General features: G+C 34.8%; 1 protein-coding gene across 6 annotated transcripts in view; it reads right to left on the bottom strand.

Annotated features, from left to right (window-relative positions):
• The window catches only part of FAM126B (family with sequence similarity 126 member B), a 62,908-nt gene that overhangs the window by 7,593 nt on the left and 30,787 nt on the right, over nucleotides 1-24,528 (bottom strand). For 3 of the 6 annotated variants that reach the window (XM_045559771.1, XM_045559766.1, XM_045559767.1), the window contains 8 exons: nucleotides 23,814-23,915; nucleotides 18,514-18,693; nucleotides 14,273-14,353; nucleotides 12,602-12,717; nucleotides 7,134-7,229; nucleotides 4,356-4,472; nucleotides 3,762-3,849; nucleotides 240-399 (listed from right to left, as the gene is read on the bottom strand). In XM_045559771.1, coding sequence (XP_045415727.1) covers nucleotides 240-399; nucleotides 3,762-3,849; nucleotides 4,356-4,472; nucleotides 7,134-7,229; nucleotides 12,602-12,717; nucleotides 14,273-14,353; nucleotides 18,514-18,693; nucleotides 23,814-23,915 — 940 coding nt within the window. Of the gene's footprint in view, nucleotides 1-239; nucleotides 400-3,761; nucleotides 3,850-4,355; nucleotides 4,473-7,133; nucleotides 7,230-12,601; nucleotides 12,718-14,272; nucleotides 14,354-18,513; nucleotides 18,694-23,040; nucleotides 23,097-23,813; nucleotides 23,916-24,528 lie in introns of those variants that run through there. The other 3 variants (XM_045559769.1, XM_045559768.1, XM_045559770.1) reach the window with 3 other exon arrangements.

Raw genomic sequence — 24,528 nt, 5'->3', positions numbered from 1 at the left:
CTGTTTTAACATTCATAAAGCAGTCTAAATAACATCTTTCTAATTTATAAATATACATACATTTATATTAAAATAACTTTAGGGATTTAATCACATTTCTAGTGCTATTTTTAAAAACTGAAAAATTTTATTAATACTTTAATTATAGAGAGTCCTATAATATCACGTGCTAAAACAGTCTGTAAAAACTGATAAATTTACTTGAATCCATGAGTAGACTATGGGGATTTTGCACTCACCTTCTCTCCTCCATCTATGACGACGGATTGAAGCTGTTGTAATTGCAGTCCGAGAAATCCTCGGCACTGTTGGAGTGACTTCCACTTTAAGTACTTTCTGGCCTTCTTGTGAAGAATCAGGAGCATCAAATGGTAATGAGTTTTTCATGGCATTGGCAACCTAAAATGATAATGTAAGTCTATACAAATTTACAACCAATATATAGTTTCTGTATATTCTACACTTCATGTTTCCTTAATTTTTGGAATATGTATTTAAAACTTGTATTATACAAAAGTACAAATTGGTCAGAAATGTATCTCCATTGTTCTGGTTGTTTTTTTTTTTTTTAATCTGAACCAAAGTTCTTTTCAGGCAGGCTTTTCAAATGGAATTTATTTTTTAAAAATGTGAGTCACAATACCATTGATTCCTTTAGGTTACCATCAAAGAGAAAAAGCATTCCAAAGAAAGAAAAATTATTTAACATTTGAACCCTGATACAGGTCAGTTTAGAATCAGTATCTGATTCTTCAAATGATAAAAACATGCAAAATTTAATCTCTGATAAACATTAGGATTTTCTCCACTCCTCGGTTTACATGAGGAGAAATTTTCCCTAAATTGTTCTGGCATTTTCTCCCACCACTTTCTGCTCCCTGAAGAGGAGAGTGAGATACCTGGTTGGTGAGTAACTGCCATTTAACTGGTCCAAGTTTCTTAACTGGGTTATCTTAATCTAGCAAAGATCTTGAGTGAAAGGACTGTCTTTCTTCCTTCCCTCTTCACTTGGACAAGCACGAGTGGAAGGTAGCAAGCTGGATGGGTGAGCCTGATCTTCCCACTCAAAGCTCTCCAGTGGGCTATTCCATGCTCTAGATGGAAGGGTGGGGAGCTAGGTCTTTGAGTTTAGCCTTTGTTAGTAATAAAAGATAATGGTTATTTCTCCATTTGTCAACTATTTTGTCTGTTTATCACATGGTTCTAGATTTGAATAGGGAAAAGAGTTATCATTTATTGGGTTCCTCAGAGATCCCTGACAATAAAGGAATATTTTAGAACTAGAGATTACTAATCTCTTTACCTATATTGCCTTGGAAATGCCACCTCTACTTAATTTACAAGATTGTTGCAAGGCCGGGCGTGGTGGCTCAAGCCTGTAATCCTAGCCCTCTGGGAGACCGAGGTGGGTGGATTGCTCGAGGTCAGGAGTTCGAGACCAGCCTGAGCAAGACTCCGTCTCTACTGAAAATAGAAATAAATTATCTGGCCAACTAAAAATATATATAGAAAAAATTAGCCGGGCATGGTGGCGCATGCCTGTAGTCCCAGCTACTCGGGAGGCTGAGGCAGTAGGATCGCTTAAGCCCAGGAGTTTGAGGTTGCTGTGAGCTAGGCTGATGCCACGGCACTCACTCTAGCCTGGGCAACAAAGTGAGACTCTGTCTCAAAAAAAAAAAAAAAAAAAGATTGTTGCAAGGCTAAACTATGAATTTAAAGAGTCTCATAAATGCAGAGTACTATTATGATGATGTAATTTATCCTTTTATCCATTTTTTTTTTGTTTGTTTGTTTTTTTGAGACGGAGTCTGGGCTAGAGTGCTGTGGCTTCAGCCTAGCTCACAGCAACCTCAAACTCCTGGGCTCAAGCAATCCTTCTGCCTCAGACTCCCAATTAGCCACCATGTCCGGCTAATTTTTTCTATATATTTTTAGTTGTCTGGCTAATTTCTTTCTATTTTTTTTTTTTTTAGTAGAGATGGGGTCTCGCTCTTGCTCAGGCTGGTCTCAAACTCCTGACCTCGAGCGATCCTCCTGCCTCGGCCTCCCAGAGTACTAGGATTACAGGCGTGAGCCACCGCACCAGGCCAAGAATACAATTTATAAGAATAGTACAAAAAGCTTAGAAAATTGGAAAGAAGTAAAAGCATCCACACTTGAATGACCTAGACAACTATTAGTATTTTGTGTGTTTCCTCTGTCCATCTAGATTTAAAAAAAAAAAATAGTTGTATTTTTTCAACCTAACACAAGCTACCATTTTTAATTTAAAATCTCAAATATATATTTTCCTCATGTAAATAAATATAACTTAAATAATTCTCTGCTGTGGAACATTTAGGCTATTTTTATTCCTTTGCAATTAAAAACAGCACTGTAATACTGTGCTTATAATACATTTTCTTGGTATTTAAATCAGTTTCCTGGAATACATTGCTAGACCTGGGATAGAAGGTCAAAGAAAAAACAAACAAAAAAAACCACCACACATTACCAAACTGCTTCTGCAAAGGGATGTTTAGAGTTGTTTCGTACTACCATTGTAACATAAAGAATGCCTTTCTCACTCCACTATCGGATGTTTACATTTGTTTTTTAACTGAAAACTTACTATTTGGAGATTTACTTATTTTGTGGTAGAGTATGAAGTCTTTTTATTCAGAATAAAATATTAATTCTCTTGATCTTGTCATGCCTGCTGAAAATATTTTTCTCAGTTGGTGTACTGCACTTTAATTTTGTTTTTAAAAAACTGATGGTTTAGAATTTAGATGTTTATGTGGGGAAAAAAAAATCAATTTTTTTTAGTGACTTGTCCTATTGCTTAAGCTTAGAAAGTCTTCCCTTCTCTAAAAATTTGAATAAATATTTAGAACTTTTTCTTCTCTTAAAAACATTTAATTCTTTGATTTATTGAAGCTTTATTTTGGTAGTGGTAGATGGAAAGGATCTAAACTAATTTTGCTTTTTTTCCTCAACAGTTAACCAATTATTATTACGAAATAAATTTTTTCCTGTAATAATTTGGATTGCCTCACATATTAAATATTTTTTGACCCTGGCTGGGCACAGTGGCTCAAACCTGTAATACCAGCACTTTGGGAGGCCAAGGTGGGAGGATCACTTGAAGCCAGGAGTTCAAGACCAGCCTGGGCAACATAGTGAGACCCCATTTCTAAAAATAAATTTAAAAATTAGCCAGGTGCAGTGGTGTGGGTCTACATTCCTAATTACTCAGGAGGCTGAGGCGGGACAATCGTTTGAACCCAGGAATTTGAGGCTACAGTGAGCTATGATTGCACTATTGCATGCCAGCCTGGGCAACAGGATGGAACCCTGCCTCAAAAAAAATCAAATTTAATTTAATTTAAAAATAAATTTTTTTGGGTGGGCACTGTGGCTTATGCTTAGCACTCTGGGAGGCCAAGGCAGGAGGATCACTTGAGCTCAGAGTTCGAGACCAGCCTGAGCAAGAGCAAGACCCTATCTCTACTAAAAATAGAAAAAATTAGCCAGGCATGGTGGCGTGTGCCAGAAGTCCCAGCCACTTGAGAGGCTGAGGCAGGAGGATCACTTGAGCCCAGGAGTGTGAGGCTGCTGTGAGCTAGACTGACACCATAGCATTCTAGCCTGGGTGACAAAGTGAGACTGTGTCTCAAAAAACAAAACAAAAAAACAAAAACAAAACAATTTTTTTTGACCCAGTAGTGCCTTTTTTTAGGTATAGGTATGTTTAATAAAGAATAAATATAATAACTTACCAACAGTGGTTGAGAAAAAAGTTCTAGCTGAGCTCTATAAATGATGTCATCAAGAACTTCCTGGCCAAGGTCCCACTGTCCATTATACCTGTGGAGAAGCAGATCATTCACTCTTAGGCAAATATCTCTATTCTTCATCACAACTTTTTTTATTGTTCCAAGTCCTACTATTTTGGCCATGAAGATTTTCATATCAATTTTTACATCATTTCATTTATAAACTATCCCCCTTTTACTTATAAGGACAAAATGAAGATTTCAAATACTATGTTTAAAATAGTTTACAGATGTTTCTTCACATAAATTGGTTTTTATTATGTTCATATTCACAGTAATCTATTTAATGCATTCATGAAAACCTATGTAGAGATACATAGTTTTCCACACAGAGAACATGACAATTTCTAGACTCTAATTTTAATGACTAGTTATATTTTAGCTATTTAAAACTACTAAAAGGAAACCATATTAGAAAAACAAGATAACGGACTCATGACGGAACAAAAGATTCAGTGTTGTGTCTGATAAGGAAGAAAGAGAAATATGAAAAGTTTCCAAACAGTATTCATGCAATTTCATGCTCCACCTACTTACATAGCATAATAAACCCCTGTGAGAAGCTGTACCATAAATTCAGGATCCAGTACTATTCGACCACAGAGTTCTTTCCAATGTTTTTCATGTTGCCGTGGAAACCCACTCACACAAACCCTAGGGAAATACAGTATTTAACGTGTGTGATTTCCTGATTCATTAAATAAAACAGTTTTTTCTTTTGTAAGTTCATTTATTCAGTTTATTCATTCCTCGAATATTTATGGGGTGCCTGTTATGTGCCAGTCACTGTTCTGGGCCTAGGTATTTTGTCATGAATAGGTGAAAGTTGAGAAAAATAAATCTGTACCCTCATAAACATACATTCTAGTGGGCTATATCCATAAAAGCAACAAGTGTTCTCAAATAGTTTACCACTTCTTTCACAATCATCTTTCTCCCTCTTCTCACTCATACACAAATATGCATAACTTTCACTCATACCAAATTGTATCAGGGTGAATCACTGGGAAGTATATAAATTTCAAAGCAAAGAGACATTTCAAAATACTTTTGTCTGTGAGCCCATCTTTATTTAAAGTACCATAAATAACTCCCTACCTTCCATCTCATCAAGAGATGCTTCCAAAAAAGTTATGCTTGATAATTATCGAAAGTTGTAATGTATTTACATTATTTTAATCAATCAGCTTATTAGGATAATTATAATGGTGAGTCCAGAAGAAATTTTTTAGTGTTCAGTGCCTTATGGTCTCGTGAAATTTAAAAATAAAGTTCAATTTAAATATACTTTTTGTAGCAGAGTAGTATATTAGGTGATCAATAAAGGACTTGCAAGTTGAAAATAGCATTATATTAAGATAAAATTATGTGAGGAAAGTGGATTGCAAAGTAAATTCCAAGGAGAAAAAGGAATAATAAAATGTCACACTATTAAAGAGCTTGATCTTTTTTTTTTTTCCACCCTCAGACACAGGGTCTTGCTCTGTCACCTAACCTGGAGTGCAATGGCATGATCATAGCTCACTGTAGCCTCGCATTCCTGGGCTTCAAGTGATTCTCCTGCCTTAGCCTCCTTAGCAGTTGGGACTATAGGCATGTGCCACCATGCCTGGCTAATTTAAAAAAAATTTTTTTTTAGACTTGGGGTCTCACTGTATTGCCCAGGCTAGTATTGAACTCCTCGCCTAAGCAATCCTTCTGCCTCAGCCTCCCAAAGTGCTAGGATTACAGGCAGACTACTAAACTCTACCATCCCTTTCATTATTAAGAAACTACTAAAGGCCACAATATGCTGCCAATAAGAGAGCTGGAAGATTTCTTTTAATAAACCAGAAATACTCACTTATAAATAAACTTATCTACAGATAGGCAGTAAGTGCTTAAATAGCCTCTAGATTAGAGATAAGAACTGTGTTAGCCATTAATCATGTTATTACAGGCTAGAGAAAATAATATACTTATTTTAAGGAAATCTATAAAATCAAAGTTACAGCTAATTTAGATTGGCCTTCCCCAATTAGCAAAATTAAAAAGTTTTGTTATAAACAGGATCATGCTCTCTTCCCAGTAACACAATAGCATGTGAACTTGAGCAAACCATTTGTGGTAGACAGACTCTCAGGGGCCATGATCCCTATGATCCCTCAGCTCTGGTATTCACGTCATGTCATCCCCTCCCCTTTGAGTAAGGGTGGGATCTGTAACTTGCTTCTAACCAACAGAATACAGCAAAGATGATGGGATTCCATGATTATGTGTATGTGATTATGTCATATAAAGTAACAGGTCTTGCTGGAGTCTCTCTCATTCCTTCTCTGGCTTCGAAGAAGCAAGCTGCCATGTTACAGGCTGCCTATGTTGGGAGACCAACGTACAAGGAGCTAAGGATGGTTTCCAGCAGACAGCTACAAGAAACTGAAGCCCTCAGTCCTAGGACCACGGGAACTGAATTCTGCCAACAAGTGTTGAGCCTCAGATGAGACTGAAACTCCAGCCAACATATTAACTGCAGCCTTATAAGACCCTAAGCAGAGGTACTCAGCTAAGCTGTGCCCGGATTCCTGACGCACAGAAACTATGAAATAATAAGTGTGATATTTTATGCTGCTATATTTGTGATAACTTGTTATGCAGAAATAGAAAACTAATGCAGCATTTAACCTTTTTCTGGGCTCAGTTTCCTCAAGTAAAAATCAGCTGGAAATGATGAACTCAGAATTCCTTTTATAACTGAAATTCTGTCACTCTAAACACCCCTTGTCTCCAAACTAATTTACATTATTAAATTTTTTTTGATATAGTGGAAATTTCAATTTTAGTCCATGTCTGTCCAAATTATTAGAAATTATGATTTAATAAAGATTATAATCTATGAGACACATAGAACACCCCCCAACACACACATATGAGACACACAGATAATTGGTGCTATTGCTAATCAACTTCTCCAACACAGACAGTTATTTATGAAATGTGTGGGGAAAAGAGCACATTTCTTAAGACTTTTCCTATATATAAGACTATTCAAAGCTCTCAAAGTGACTTATAAAAACTGGCATCTAGGGAGTGATTAGGTATTATCACTAAACAACCGTAAACTTAGATGTCCTGGTAGAGCTCCATGTCCAGCTAGAAAATATTTCTTTAATGCTGAAATCGTTTTCAAGAAGTCATGAGGATGAGGATTCCTAAAGGAATAGAGCTCCATGAGTTTTGTTTACTGCTGTATCACCAGAAGTTAGAAGAGTGTCTGGCATAGAGAATGTGCTCAATAAATATACAAATATGAAGATTAATAATAATTACTTTTCTCACCTGGAGCCCATCCGACAAAGAGACTGGTAAGATGAAGCAGGCATATACACAATAGCAGAATTATAACACAGCATGAGAAAACTCAGAACTTCAAACCTAAAAAAAAAAAAACAAACACAAGGGAAAAGGATTACAATTATTTCTAGAGACTGTAGTATATGAATTATTCACTGGATGGTTATAACAATGCCTTAATATTGACCTTCATGATTTCTCAATCAGATTTCTGCAGCATCATCCTCAGAAGGTTTGTTTCTATTCTCATTGCAAGTTATATCTCTTACTGCCTTTTATATTTTCTTCTCTAAAAAATAAATCATCATACTTCAACAGGTGACTCTCCTATCAACAAAGTCCATCTTCCTATTGACTTCATGATAAAACCCAAACTTACCACAAGGTTCTTTAAAATCCATCCTCAACCTACCTTTCCAGCCTTACTTCCCTCCACTGCCCACCACATTTACCATACTACATGAATCTTACCACTCCACAAATATGCTGTAACCTTTCATAACTCTTTGCTTTTACACAAACTGCTCCTTCTTACTAGAATATACTTTTTCACTTGGGTGATTCCTGTTAAAACTTTAGGTACTGGCTCAAATTTTTACATTAGCCTGGGCATCTACCCAAAGGAAAAAAAGACACTCTATAAAAAAGACATCTGCACTAGAATGTTTGTAGCAGCACAATTCATAATTGCAAAGATGTGAAAACAAGGCCAGGCGCAGTGGCTCACGCCTGTAATCCTAGCACTCTGGGCGGCCGAGGCGGGTGGATCGCAGGAGGTCAGGAGTTCGAGACCAGCCTGAGCAAGAGTGAGACCCCGTCTCTACTAAAAATAGAAAAGAAATTATCTGGCCAACTAAAAAATATATATAGAAAAAATTAGCCGGGCATGGTGGCGCATGCCTGTCGTCCCAGCTACTCGGGAGGCTGAGGCAGTAGGATCGCTTAAGCCCAGGAGTTTGAGGTTGCTGTGAGCTAGGCTGATGCCATGGCACTCACTCTAGCCCAGGCAACAAAGCGAGACTCTGTCTCAAAAAAAAAAAAAAAAGATGTGAAAACAACATAAGTACCCATCAATACATGAGTGGATTAATAAAATTTGGTATATGTATACCATGGAGTACTACTCAACTACAGAAAACAATTGTTATCTAGCACCTCTTGTATTATCCTAGATAGAGCTACAGCCCATTCTACTAAGAGAAGTATCACAAGAATGGAAAAATAAGCAGCACATGTACCCACCATCAAATTGGTATTAATTGATCAACACTTATGTGCACATACAGTAGCAACACTTATCAGGTGTTGGGCATGAGGGAGGTGGAGGTTGGAATGGGTATATTCACACCTAATGGATGTGGTACACACTGTCTGGGGGATGGACACCCTTGTAGCTCTGACTTGGGTGAGGCAAAGGCAACATATGTAACCTAAATATTTGTACCCCTGTAATATGCTGAAAAAAATTTTTTTTTACCTTAGCCATAAAGCCATTCTTACTCTCTCAGCTACAGTAAACTGGTCCCTTACCTGTGTAGCTCTAATACAGCATTTATCCCACTGAATTGTAATACTCGGCCTCTAGCTTTGTTTCACCCATTAAAGTAATAAGCAACTTTAGAACAGAGACCCTAATTTATTCATCTCTACCACTAATACCCAGTAAAGTGTCTAATACATTATAATTGCTCAATAAATATTTATTGAGTGAATAAATATATGCTTTTCTAATCTTTTCCAATCTTTATAACCTCTAAGAAGGTGCTCCTAAACCTGAATGCACATTAGTTATTTAAGGACCTTTTTAAAAACACACATTTCTGTGTCTTAACCCTGATTGACCCAATTAGAATCTCTGGGGCAAAATCCAGGGAAGTTGTACTTCTAAAAAGCTTCCCATAGATGAATGATGAAGGGTATGTGGAAACTCTTTGTACTATTTTTGCAATTTTTGTTATTAAGTCTGAAATTATTTCAAAATGAAAAGTTAAAAATCAAGTTGAAAGTCTAATTCGGAAGCACTCATACCTTCAGATCCTTTCTCTTTCTCTATACGTCTAGGTAAGAGAGGGAAGGTTTGTTTTCCGAAAGGATAAAAAAGAATTTCTACCTGGGAACCACCAGGAACAACTATGATTTGAAGGTTGGGTGAGTACAAGTGGCGGGGTGAGGGTGGGGAGGAACACCATACTGAAATATGCCTTACTGGATATTGAGACCTCAAGCTCTCTTTCCCCACTTGGCCACCGGAATACTGGCAGCCAGACCTCTAGTTAAGAGACTACAGGAGTTTTTTCTAGGGAATTTGACCACCCTAAGAGGAAAGACTTAAAGATAGGGACCCGAAAAATTTCTCAACTGAATGGCCCAGTAAGATCACCCTATGGTGAAGTTCACAGTCATACTAACATGGTGTGAGCTTCTCATTTTTTTATTCTCCTACTTTTAAATATGAGGGAAAAAAGATCACCAGATATCTGAGGAACTCTACTAACATGAAAAAGGGACTAAAATAAAGAAATAGGGAAAAAAGGACCATTTAGAGGAAATAGTATACAAAGAGAAAAATATTTTTGAATAAAGAAAATTATCATTAATATTCTCAAAAATATGAGAAGATACTGTTTCTAAAAAAGAAAAAGAACAGGATCATTTCAAAAGACCACTCAGAGAACAAAAAATATTTTGATATACAAAATATGATGGCAGGAATTATAAATTCAAGAAAAGGACTGGTAGATGAAGTTGAGGAAATATCCCAGATAACCCAGAAAATACAACAAAAGGAAAAAGATATGGCAAATAGGAGAGGAAAGCTGACCAATTCAGGAGGTCCAATGTCCAAATATAATAATAAAAGCTCTAGAAGACAAATCAAATAAAACAGAGAGGCCAAACTAATTAACAAAAATAATTCAAGAAAATGTCTGAAGAGAATGAGTTTCCAAATCAAAAAGGTTGACCCAGTACTCAGCACACTGAATGAAATAAATCCACAGCAAGAAATATCACAATGAAATATCAGAACACTGGAAACTAAGAATGAGGAAATGGGGTACAGGAAACATTAGATCCACACAGGAAAAGGGCAACAGGAACTCCCAGGATAATGGTGAAGAAAGGTCCCAAGATAATATTTAACCTTACACCAGGTAAAGAGGGCAACAGGTCCAGATCAGAGTCAAAAGGCTCCAGGAACCCCTTTTTCCAGGCAAATGAAAATGAGAGAATAACTTACGTGAATTAAGATCCTGAAAGGAGATTTAGACAATTGATAGAAAATTTGCAGGCGTTAAATTACAAAGCATAATAAACAAAGCAAAAAATTCAAAAAAAGGATAATTATGAACTCCAAGGAAAACAAAATTTGTAAAGGAAAGGGAAAGTAATGATAGTTAATCATAAAGCTCAGCAAAGAATATCTCTGAATGAACCATGGTCATTTATACTAATGAAAAATATGAATAATGAGTTTTCCACAATTATAATTTAACTACATTGAGAAGATAGGAGGATGGAGGAGAAAGAGCTAAATGTTTTATCTTTCACAGAGATAAGTTATTAGATAATGGCTAAAACTGAAAAATTAAAAAGCAGCAAGATACTCAAAGATATAGAGGTAAATATCAAAAGACTCAGGTAAAAGCAGGGTTTCTCAATCTTGCCACTATTGGCATTTTGAGCCATATAAGTCTCACTGGGGCTATCCTATGCATTGTAGGATGCTGAGGAGCATCCCTGACCTCCACATACTCGATGTCTGCAGCAGCTCTTCCCCAACTCAGTTCTCACAACTAACCAAGTCTCTAGACATTGCTAAATGGTCAGTCTACAAGGGGCAGAACTGTCCAACCTAGTTGAGAACCACTAGTTAAAAGTCGTTACATCTGGGAAAGGGGAAATGGAAGGGAGAGGGAGCTGGAGATTGCAGTTTTTCTTAATAAACTGTGTAGAATACATATTTAACTTTGGGGAAAAAATGTGTATTCCTGATATGGTTGACTATATAGAAAACTAAAACATACAGCAAAAAATAGCACAATGAGATACCACTCTTCATATACTAAGATGGCTACAATCAAAAAGATGGAAAATAAGCTTTGGTAAGGATGTGGAAAAACTAGTACTCTCATACAGTGCTGGTGGGAATATAAAATGGCACATCCACTCTGGAAAGCAGTATGATAGCTCCTCAAAAAGTTAAATGTTGAATTACCATATGACCCAGCCATTCTACTCCTAGGTACAAAAAAAAATGAAAGTATATGTTCACACAAAAATTTGTAAATGAATGTTCCTAACAGCTGCCATGGTCTGAATTTTTGTGTCCCCCCAAATTTATACGTTGAAGCCTAATCCTCAGTGTAGTGGTACCAAGAGACAGTGCCTTTGGGAGATGATTAGGTCATGAGGGCTCTGCTCCCATTAATTCTATTAGTGCCCTTATAAAAGAGGCCTGAGGGAGCTTATTCAACCCTTTTGCTATGTGAGGACAGAGCTAGAAGGCACCATCTAAGAAGCAGAGATTGTAAGCCCTTACTAGACACTGAATCTGCTGGTACCTTAAGCTTGGACCTCCCAACCTCCAGAACTGTAAGCAATACATTTCTGTTGTTTACCACTTAGGCAGTCTAAGGTACTTTGTTATAGCAGCACAAACAGGCTAAGACAGTAGTTATTTATAATAGCCAAAAAGTGGAAATAACCCAAATGTCCATCAATGATGAATGGATAAATAAAAAGCAGTATATCTATACAATGAAATATTATTCAAACATAAAAAAGGAAGTACTAATATATGCCACCAAAAAAAACTTGAAAACATGCTAAGTGACAGAAGCCAGACACAAAAGGCTACACACTGTATGAATCCATTTATATGAAATGTCACAGAGGTAGAAAGTCAGTAACTGGTTACTAGGGGTTAGGGGGAAGGAAGGAGTGACTATAATGGCTATAGAGTTTCTTTTTGGTATGATAAAAATGTTCTGAAATTAGATAGTGGTGATGGTTGCACAACCTTGTAAATATACTAAAAACCACTCAATTATATTTTAAAGGGGTGAATTTTATAGTATATGAATTATATCCCACTTAAAAAATAAATTTAAAGCCAATAATTAACTGAAAATGTATAACGTAAAACACAGTGCCATTTCCTCAATATTCAAAAAGCTCTTGCAAATCACTAGGAAAAAACCACATAGCTCAATAAGAAAACTGACACAGAACGTGAATATGAACTGTCTAGTAAGGGCTTACAATCTCTGCTTCACAGGTAAAGAAAAACAATGAATGAATTAACATATTAAAAGCATTCAAGCCTAGTCACAGTTCAGTATTTCATGAGTAGATGTATTTAACTTTTGCACTCTTCTCATATGAAACGAACTTAAATAATTATAGTTAAGTGTAAATTAACAGTTTTTACTGTTTACAGTTTTGACCATTACCGGTTTTGTGCAGTGAATGTTTCCCTCTGAGGATGAAGATCACTATAAACAACTCTGATGAGATCATGCTGACACAATGCTCCTTCTGTCAAAGCCATGGACCCGATTGCTGAGGGCTACAAAAATAAGGCACAGTATAAGACAGTGTCTTTAAAAGGAAGTAAAAATCTATATCATGTAACGATATTTAATTTTGTTTCAACAAAAGGCAGTTTCAGATCATTTATTCTTCTCTTTCAAAATATTTTCCATTCCTCAATTATATAAATTCTATAGCTCCTTTTGGAAATTATACATGTAAAATATATAAAACTAAAAATAACCTGCTTTATTTTTTGAATATTATGAAATAAATCCATATTTAGGAAAGAGTAAGAAAAGTTGCTGAAAAGACTAAAGGTTAAAAATACGTCAATTTTGTCCATATTCCAGAATAGAGCTGCTTATAATATAACACAAACAATATTGAAGACTATGATTAAATGTCTCTTTAATTCTAACATAATTGATTTCATGTTTCTACAATCAGAAAAAGCACCCATTCATTAATGCTTCACTATTCTTCATTTTATTTCATAGCATAATACATAGAACTTAACTGAAATCTATTAGTGAGAAACAGTCTATGTTGAAATGATTCCTAGCTAAATGCAAGACATTCTATTTCCAAAACAAAACAAAATCCCAGGGGAATTAATTAAGAAAATTAATAACTGCATAGAGCTATGAGACAAGCAAGATACTGTGTTACTAGGAAAATGAAATATAATTTTTAGACTACTGGTAGAGTTTCTTTAAACACACTTTATGCACTATAGGCCACTATAGACCAAAAGTTTGATTCATAACACACTTACTATGGATCTTATTGGATTTTACTTAAAGAAAGTAGATAGAAAGAGTTCAGCTTAACAGCCATCATCTACCTATACAATTATAAGCATTCTCACAGTCCTCAACCAAATAAATATACACAAAAAAAGTACATTACTGAAAAGCTAGAATACATCGATTAAATTCCTTTAAACTAAAATATAACAACTAAAGCATTAACATTCTTCTAAGTAGTTATTTTTCTAAAGAATAAAAACAAATCAATCTAACAGGTGATTTTCTTTTTTTTTTTTTTTTTTGAGACAGAGTCTCACTTTGTTGCCGGGGCTAGAGTGAGTGCCATGGCGTCAGCCTAGCTCACAGCAACCTCAAACCCCTGGGCTTAAGCGATCCTACTGCCTCAGCCTCCCCAGTAGCTGGGACGACAGGCATGCGCCACCATGCCCAGCTAATTTTTTCTATATATACTTTTAGTTGTCCAGATAATTTATTTCTATTTTTAGTAGAGACGAGTCTCACTCAGGCTGGTCTTGAACTCCTGACCTCGAGCGATCCACCCGCCTTGGCCTCCCAGAGGGCTAGGATTACAGGCGTAAGCCACCGCGCCCGGCCTAACAGGTGATTTTCAAGCAATATGGGAGACTTTAAAATTTTTCCATTAATTACTTTCTGCCTCTCTTGTCACAGCTCACTCTTACATCACTAATAACAAGTATCTAGTTTTAAGAAACAAATTAGTAAAGATGTTTTAGAAATATTTACCTCTGGTAAGAAATTGACTTTTTATCTCTTACTCAATATAATTTTAAACAATGCCACATTTCCAATGTTACTTACTTCGTGATATATTGAAGGCTTGGATAAGGAAGGGATAGTGAAAGATAGAACTTTATTGTTTCCATCTTTATCAGCAATTTCCTATAGCCAAAAAATATGAAAAGATAATAAAATAATCACAAGTCTATATTATAAAAAATAATAATTACTTTCTTAACTTACAGAATATATCATTGGCAATTGAGGAAGATTTTCAGAAATAGGAATATATAAAAATGTCTATCCTAGTATATCTTTTCTAACTTAGCAAATCTACACTTTGGTAGTAGAGTTATAATCCACAGAGAGATACTAAGCAAAATACCGTACTAAATCAAATACAACATGACAACAAAGATATAAGGCAGGCACCCAAATCAATTTTATGTTAAATTTACAAACAGGACAGGGAGATTACAAATGATTGGATCTTTTAGTAGGAACATGGCTAAGCCAAACAGATTAAAATCAAAGGTCTTAGCCCAGAGATCCACACTTAATACAACAAGAAAAACACATTGTCCTAACAAAACAATTTGTTTTCCAGCTTTGAGGTATAACTGACAAAAATTATATATATTTATGGTGTACAACAGGATGTTTTGATATATATATATATACAATCAAGCTAATTAACATATACAATACCTCATATAGTTTTTTTTTAATAGTGAGAACACTGAAGAATGAATCTTGAATGAAAGAAACTCTTACAATCATTCAGCAATAAACTACCTGAAATAAGCTACATATTAACAAATATTAGGCCGGGCAGGCATGGTGGCTCCTGCCTGTAATCCTAGCACTCTGGGAGGCCGAGGTGGGTGGATTGTTTAAGCTCAGGAGTTCGAAATCAGCCTGAGCAAGAGCAAGACCCCGTCTCTACTAAAAAATAAATAGAAAGAAATTAGCTGGACAACTAAAAATATATAGAAAAAATTAGCCGGGCATGGTGGTGCATGCCTGTAGTCTCAGCTACTCAGGAGGCTGAGGCAGAAGGATCGCTTTTGAGCCCAGGAGTTTGAGGTTACTGTGAGCTAGGCTGATGCCACGGCACTCTAGCCTGGGCAACAGAGTGAGATTCTGTCTCAAAAAAAAAAAATATTAATCCAAGTGATTAAAAGCTACTGAGCTGCAAGAAAATTCTTGTGATGTTTTAAAAAGCATTTTATCTCTTCATAAAAAGGGCAATGGATATCCTTAATTTCTCCAGCCTCTGGCACCTCCAATCTTCCTCAGGCATCAATAGGTATATGCCTACAGATGACAACAATCAGAGGAGTGCAAGCTGCATTCACTCCTTTTCCCTACTGCCTTCTTTTTTTTCTGTTTCTTTTACAACTCATATTAGTATGCATCACTGGCATAAAATCCATAGAGAAGTCTACTCTTAGACCTACACGGTAGATAGTCAGAGATTGAGTGGCTGCACAGCATACAAGGAAGAAACAACAATAAAAACAACAAAACCCAAAAGAATTTCTCTATAGGCCTCATTTCTGAGTGTGTTATGTCATAGAAGAGTACCAATTATATGTGAATAATGGCCATACCTCTAATTTTGGCAGGAAAATAGATTTTAAAAGTACTATGAGAGGTCATGTAACTTCTCTGTAATCAAACTATAATAGTTCCCAACACATCTGGGCCATGAAGAGGATGTGCTGAAATTTGTTTAAGCTGAAGCAATATGAAACTCCCCCTGAGGCTACTTGAGGAAAATAGTGTTGGGAAAGGAAAGAGGAAAAAGGAGAAATGAGTATATAGAAGAAATCCAGTGTGGTAAGAAAAACTGAGAAACAGAAAAGAAAACATAGACATCAAGAGAATTAAAAGAAATCAGAGCCTAGGGTTACATTTCTGACATATAACTGAGCATTTTTTCATAGTACACTGATTTTGCGATGCCAAAAGATAATTAGACATTAAGCACCAACAGCACTGCCTATCGAACATCTTGTTTTGCAAAATATTTTTGCTTCACTTGTCCTATTACTGAATTTTATTACACTAAACAAATTAATAAAAATGATACCTTAATGTTAAACATAACCCAAAACACTAAATTCAATTATTAAATCAACAATATTTACTAAGTGCCTGTGATAAGCACTATAGAAAACAGTGATATATTTTTTGAAAATTCCTTCTTTAAAAGAAAAAACAATCAGGCAAGTTAAGAAAGTAGAGAAATTTATTCCCAGACCAGGTTTTCATTTTTAAAAAACCCACTTACAATTTTGATGATAATAATAATGATAAACATTTATAAACACCTTAGGCAACATGCTGAATTCTTCGAATTGTTTTTAATCCTACTAACAATGTTTTATTTCTGTTTTACAGATGAGGTAACTTAAGTCAAGATATTAAGTAATTTGCCCAAATTTAGAACAGCCAATAAGTGGCAGGACATGGATTTGAACTTAATACAAGTGATTCTAAAGCCCATGCTCCTTCCTTCAGACTTCTAATGATGGAAATGTTTTCTAAGTATTTTTTAAGTTATAATACTTAGGGGAGCAATGACTGGTACAGAAGACTATTTATTGTGAGACTCAGTTTTCTTGTACATTATTACCTTTCAATTATAAAACTAAACTTTATTATGTGAAGTATTTATTTACAATATGTCCTGAATACACAGAATACAAGACTTCGAAGGGCAGGAATTTCAATACCAATAGTCCTAAACTGGCATCATGAGAAAAAAACAGAATAATAATGTTTAAGGTACTAAATTCCCTAGAAGAAAGGAGTTTCATAAATATTGTAGTATCAAATTCATAGGATGTTATCAAATAATCACTAGTAAATTTACAAACTTTATGATCAAACTACATTTTGAATTGGAAATTTATATAAGCAAGCTCCATGTCCTAAAGCTAGACAGAACTGAAAGTGTTATGCCAGTAGTTTCTCAATTATTCCCCATTCAATAACTCTAAGACATACTCATAAATTTCACAATTCTTTCTTGAAGAATTCAGGTAACTGTCCAATTTTGCAGAGGCACATGAGGGTAGAAATATGATGTTGTGCTATTTTGTTCCCTTGCATCGCACATGAAAAGGAGCCTTGCTGCCAAGTCTTTAGAAAGGCCCTATATAGATGTTCCCATGTTCCCAAACTCTCCTGCACCTTTTCACTTTGTTTCCTACAGTCCTGGTAAGCTTTAAGTTCTTCCCTTTCTGGCATATCCTCCCTGTCTTGTAGAAGTAATCAAGTCTCAGTCTTCCAGTTCCATGTAAGGCCCCTAGCATCTCAGAAGTGTCAGTGGTTTCTTCTTTCCCTCTGGTTTCCATTGTATTTTTAAAAAAATGTAACATGCTATAAAACAGTATATTGGAGTTTTTCTTCCCTTAACTGATGCCCTGCCCTTAGAGAAGCAAAAATCCCAGGTCAACTTCCCCTACTCTTCCCAATTATATATGTAGCCTTTAAAACACAAGGAAGAGTGATTACATTGAATTTACAATCCCAAAGTCTCTCTATATACCACCATCAGATTCATCTTCCTAATACATAAATACAATTTTTCCGTTCAAAACTAATTGTTTTAAAGAAAATCTAAACTTGAACTCTTCACTTTAAAAAGACTCTCTAAAACTGATACGAAATCATCATTTCCAGCTTGCATATAATATTCTGTATCTCAAATCGAATTACGTTTTATTTCCAGGACATGACTTTCCTGCCTCTCTGCTTATGCTCATTTGATTACTTCTTCTTGAAACCTCACCTACTTTTAATTTCAACCTGTCAAAACTATACCTCTTTGTAAGGCCCAGCTTAGATGCCACTGCTGCAATAAAGCCTGCCATGATAACTTCAATTAACATCTGGGTTTCTCTCGGAAATCCTCTTATTCCACAAACTTTGCATTATTAGTCATCTGTAAATATGTCTTCTTTAGTAAAGCAGAAGTTCCCTAAAAGTAGGTACCATGTCTAATTCTTTGCATTTTCAGTGTCCAGCTCAATATGTTACACAGAAAGTACTTATAAATACTGGTCAAATAAAATAATCTGAAGAAATAAGTCATAAATAATGTTATTTATGACTTATTTATGTTATATTATTATCAATTATAGACCTACCTACTTTATAAAATGCATATCAATACTTATACCTCTATACTTAACTAGTTCAAATAAATTATTCAGTAAACATTTGTTTTTCTCTAAACATTCCATAAGCATTATTTCACAGGACTTTCAAAAAAATACTTAAAATTTCCCAACCTATCATTTTCAACTTACCAAATTGTAAATTCCTAACAGAAGTGCTTCAATGCAACCATTACTCTGTCTGTCTCGGCTAACTGTAAGCCGTAAATAAACCCACATCAATTCTGGCAAGAACTGCAATGTGAACCTCTTAAGTCGAACTTCAGAGCTACGATAGAGCTCAAACAGCTGATGGCAGACAGGTTCCAGGAGCTAAAAGGCAAATAAAGTGCATTAGTTATCTACATTCTTTTAGCTGTAACTATTTTTTTTTAAAGAGATGGGGTCTTGCTCTGTTGTCCAGGCTGGAATACAGTGGCACAATCATAGCTCACTGCAGCCTGAACTCCTGGGCTTAAGCCATCTTCCTGCTTCAGCCTCCTGAGCAGCTGGGACTACAGAAGCATGCCACCACTCCCGGCTCTGTAACTCTATTTTCTAAAAGATACATATACCTGTATAATATTTTAAAAATAAATTCTCAATATTAATTTCTCCATAGTTTGAGTTAATTCAACCAAAACCTTTAATCTTCACTTATGTAAAGAGACCACAAATTAAACTAACAAATGCACTAACTATAAGAAGTATTTGTGCCCATATAATACCAACATACCTTTCAATACACTGTACTAAATATATTAGATAATTAGTCTTTCAACCAATTTACTACATTTATATTTGGTGATTTTCTCTTTTTGCTCTTACCAACTCTTATTACCTTCCATTTTAAAAAGTTCCCATTGGAAAAAATAATTTTAAATAATTTTGTTGGAAATAAACTTTAAATCTCAACTGAGACTATGATATAAGCAAATTATATACTACTCAGTACAGAAAGGGATTTTGTATCATATTTGGGCATCCAAAATTCTAGCCAATATTTTAAATACATACCAGTAAAAAACTGATTACTTTTATGTTTTGCAGTTGACTTAAATTTCACTAGTTATATTTATTTGAAAGATTTTGAAAAGGGGGAAAATATACAGAAATAGCTTTTTAAATGTCTAATTGGCTAATTTTTCATATGATATCACACAATATGACTTGTGAGGAAGTTTATGACCTATAAAAGTGAAGAAAATGAGCAGTTAAAGTAAACTTCCCCACTTTTCCCTAAGTGTCTATTGCCAATTTAGAATGGTTTTGCTGGAGTAACTACAGATTGCACAAAACTGGCTATGACTTTAAAATTCATATAAAATGCTGACAAGAAACTATAATTTTTAAATTAAAGTTTAACACTAATTCTTTTAAAAATTAGTAATAGATCAGAAATTTCATATGCTCACCTTTATTCTGAATGATTAAAATAATGCATATACATTTGGAAATCTGCTTGAATGTAGTTATGTATGTCTGTAATAATGTAACACTCTAGAAAAAAGTCACTATCATAACTGTTAAGTTAAAAGTCAACAAATCTATGTCAATTGTATAGTTAATATATTTAGATGAGTCAAGCTTAGCTCTTGGTGAACTACTCTAAAGCTTAAAAAATTTACACACACACACACACACACACACTCTAAAGCTTAAAAAATTTACACACACACACACACACACACACACACACTAGTCTAGAAAATATCAAGTCCTTTATGTGGAATCACCAACAGAGCATAGTTTTAAAATCTTCAAAAATACTCCAACTTTCCCCTAACACTGAAGTCTAGACCAGTCAGACAATTTGTTGAAGGTCACAGAAGTTAGTTGTGAAGAAAGACACTAAATTCAGGTCTTCTTGTATCAAGGTGAGGTTTCCACTCCACCAGTTTTTTTATACTACAATGGAAGTGTGGGTTGTTTAACTGAAAATAGTACATTTCATGTAGTGCCAATAATGAACAAGTAATAAACTTCTGAAAACAGTCAATTGCTGGCATCTTTCTTAAATGATGACAGCAACGTTTAGCTCTTTTGGGGAAGTAAAGATTGTTGCTCTCATAAATTTATTTATTAAAAAGATACACTTACTTATGCTTCAAATTCAGTCTCTTCTTCAGTTAAACACACTGCAAAGACTGCCTTCTCTAAATTCTATGAGCCATAGAACAATTATGATGAGTGTCTGTTATAAAGATCTTAACCTTCCAGTGGTTATACATGCCTATGTTGGCACATAGGCCACTATATTTTAATTAGGCACAGTGAAGAAATACAGTTATCAAAATTATTACTCCGTTTTTTTTAAGTGGAGGAGGGTGGATATTGGCAATCCAGTAACTTTTAGTCAGATATCAGTACAAAAATAAGACTACTAAAAACTTGCCAATGCTATCTGTTAAAACCTTTAATTCTAAGCATGTGTATTAATATGTCATCATGCTCTCAAATTCTCAATATAATAAATGCCTCTGACCTCCCTTAAATGGCACTATCAACCATATCAAAAGGTGTTAAAATCATTATCTTCAGGTATTCATAAGAATAACTGACACCTTTCCCAAATTTAGCAAACACTGTTTTGACATGATAATTATTATGAGACATGCTATCTGATGAACACACTGAGAGCATTTTGGGTGAAAGAGTAGAGACTGAAGCCTAACTTGAGCAGATTAAAGAAAGAATGTGAGGTGAAGAAATGGAATCCAGTAGTCAGAGACTATAAATAAGGAACACTTTATGAAAGTTCATCTGTGAATAGGCAGATAAAATAGGAGGCAAAGTGAAAGAAGGTTTTTTTGAAAAAATGGAATATGGTTGTTTACCACATTCCATTCAGCAGGGAAAAAAAATCTGATGGAGGGGAGAGGGGATAACTATAGGAGCAGAGTCCTTGTAGTGACTAGAGAAGATGGGATCCAGGCCCAAGTAGAGAACTGGGCCTTTCATACAACCTGGAACACTTCACCTACTCAACACCAGAAAAGGCAAGAGAGTGTGGGTAGAGATGCTGGTACAGTGGTAGATTTGAATGGGAAAATAAGACTTTTTTTAATGACATAGAAAGCAAGTTGAAAATAAAGAGGAAGGTGGGTAAGAGTATGAGGAAAGAGAAGGTGTAAAAAGAACACTGTACCAAGGAAGCAAGATAACACTGCAAGGCTACATTTTATGTGCCCATTGGAGATTTGTAGTCCTGAATTTAGAATGGAGAAGGTAAACAAAATTGTGTTTTCTCCCGGCATGTTCAGCTGCTCAGGTACAGGTAGGAAGTAAATGGATGGCTGGGTTTTATCCAGTGCTGAGATTTTGCCCTAAGAATATGAGTTAAGGAAATGAGAGGCAAAGGAGCTAAGAATGTTTGCAAGGGAATAACTGTAATGATGGACCACAAAAATTTAGCTAGGAAAAGAGACAAGTGAGACATTGAGAGGAGGAAGAAAGGCATTCAAGCCATGAAAAAGTGATAGGGTTAATGGACTGGAGGTCTACTTGAAGTAGAAGAACTGCTAGAGTGACTAGGGATCTGTAAGTAGGTACAAGAAAAAATCAAAGCAATATGTTGGTCTAGAATTTAAAACAGAAGCTGTAACATAAATTGGTCATGACATGTAATATTAAACATCTAGGAAATACATGTTCTGAAGAACTTTTATAGTCTACAAAGCAAAATTGTAAGGTTGTTATAAGTTCCAATTCATATAAATATGGCATATGACAATTTTCTGAAATAATTTCTTATTAACTCAGAGTATACTTGTGTTTCAGAATATAACAAAATCAGGACTAAAAAGGGCCTCCTTCTATGACTAAAGTCCAGAATTGTTTTGAGATTCCATAGAATCTATCATTTTGCTTTTCTGAAGTCTGAGCACATGGTTAGAAACTTATGATCTGACAGGAGATATGATGGAAACCCAGATCTGCTCTAGCAACTGGTTGATTATAATGAATGCTAGGTTTGAGATCGGATCTCTCAAGTTGTAATTTTTCCATTACTAGCCATGATCCCAAGGTCTCATACATTAATATCATGAAGTATGAAAATTTAAAACAATGAGAATAACTTTTCTTAATGTCATAGCATCCAAAGTATTTAAAAAAAGGAAAAGGATACCTTTTAAACACTTGTTGAGCCCTAATGAAAATAATGTCATTTTAGAATTTCATTTTGTACTTCACTGTTCTTCCAATCAATATTTATTAATTACATTTATTATGTAAATAAAATGCTAAATTCTAGAGAAGTAACAAATACAGAATATATGACCACTGCCCATGAAGAGCTTACAATCTAAAGAGAAAGCATAAGACAAATTTTAATAAATAAGCAAAGCTTAAATGTTAAGAGCGCAAAACAAGGGGTAGGGAACACACACGTTCATTATTTAAACAGAAAATTCTGAAAATTCCTGAACAAGAAGGATATGCATATGTGTACATTACCCATACCTAAAGTTATAAAACATTCAGAAATACACCGCAAGAGAAAAATAAGCAAATGGATCCTGCAATTGCTGCTACAAATAGAAAGAGATGCAAGTCTAACTGAGAGCCAATCCAAATTTAGGAGACAGATAAGAAAGAGGTCAATAAGCAAGCTTTTAGTGATAGGACAAAAAAATGAAGATGCACTTTAAGTTAAGTTGCTGGTTAGGAGATGATTACCTGAACTTCTTCAAACTCACTCCAGTACACAGCAGTGGCACTCTTGGAGGCTGTATCTGGGAAGATAAGAAGCTACTTTCCTGTGTGTTCCTTTCATTTTCATTTTAAAGCATACATGAATCCAGTGGTGATAAAACTGTATGTCATACTACTGTGTTAATGGAAAGATAATGTGTGTATTTTGAATACGTTAACATATTAATAGATTCAATAGCTGCACTTTTTCCTTCTATCACAAGGCTGATTAATAGAAAATTCTTATTCTAAGTTTACTGATCTTGACTATTCAGATTAAAAAGTGCTTCCTCTGATCATTTTCAGGCTAAATTTACTAGCGGCATCATTTCATGCTATAAGTTTGATTTCACTGACTACAGTGATTATACATAGTTATATATTATCAATAAAATAACTGTAAGCAATACTTAAAGAAAGCTAAATCGGTATACAGTTAAAATATGGCTTCCAGAGCAGGAAACATTCCAGAGCAGGAAACAGAAAAGATTCAAATTAAATAAATGATTGAGATGATGGTTACTCAAATCAAGATTCAAAACATACTGCCCTCAACGGGAAAAAATTTGATCAAAACATTTTAAAATATGGAAAGGCAGGGAATGGGGAAAGCCAAAGCAACTATCAGAATGAAAAACAGCAGAAAGAAAAATTTTCAGCACCACATGAAAGAAAACTATAAAACTCACATTTATGTGTTTTAGTACGCATATTTCATTTTACTATGTAGAAATTATTTTTCTTACGTGCTCTCCTACCTCATTATTCGAATCTTGAATAACTTTGTAGAGGGCTGGTACAAGTGTTTTTTTCCGGTGTAAAGTTGCTGCATAACTGGTGATCTGAGTGTCAGGTAATGCCTAAAAGAAACCACCAAAGGAAAACAAAAGTGAACTTAGTATTTGGGAAGTCAGGAACTTTATTTTACACGCGTATCTCTTGAAAAGATTCATAATAGAGTCAAGTAAGAAAAGCAAAAATCCTTAATGTAAGAAAATGAGAGTTAACAGAAATTACATTAGGATATTATACAAATCTTCTAACTACTTAACAATGAAAAATGATGAGAAAACACATATTATACCAAGATTTGCCAAAATGGACCACCTTAAACTAATCTAAAAAACAACAATAATGTGGGATGTATTTCAATTTTTTGCATTTATGTTTTTACAAAACATTTATTTCCATAGTATTCACAAATTATATAGTTTTCTATCAAAACTATTTGATTTTTAATTATAGGAAATAAAAACATAAGGCATAAATCCTGTTTTATGCCTTATTAAATCTTGGAGGCTTCTCTCGTTTGTTGAATATATTAAAAAATTTATTAACAAATATCCCCTCATCAATCCTAACAACTATTTTCATTTTTACATAATATCTTCTAGCCCTTATTCACATTAGTGTTTTAAGAACTGCAATTATTGAAATATGTTATTTCCTATTTTGCCATTTCCACTTCATATC

This window comes from Lemur catta, chromosome 8 (assembly GCF_020740605.2).
Source record: "Lemur catta isolate mLemCat1 chromosome 8, mLemCat1.pri, whole genome shotgun sequence".
Classification (NCBI taxonomy): Eukaryota; Metazoa; Chordata; class Mammalia; order Primates; family Lemuridae; genus Lemur; species Lemur catta.
This window is presented reverse-complemented; position numbering and strand designations above follow the sequence as displayed.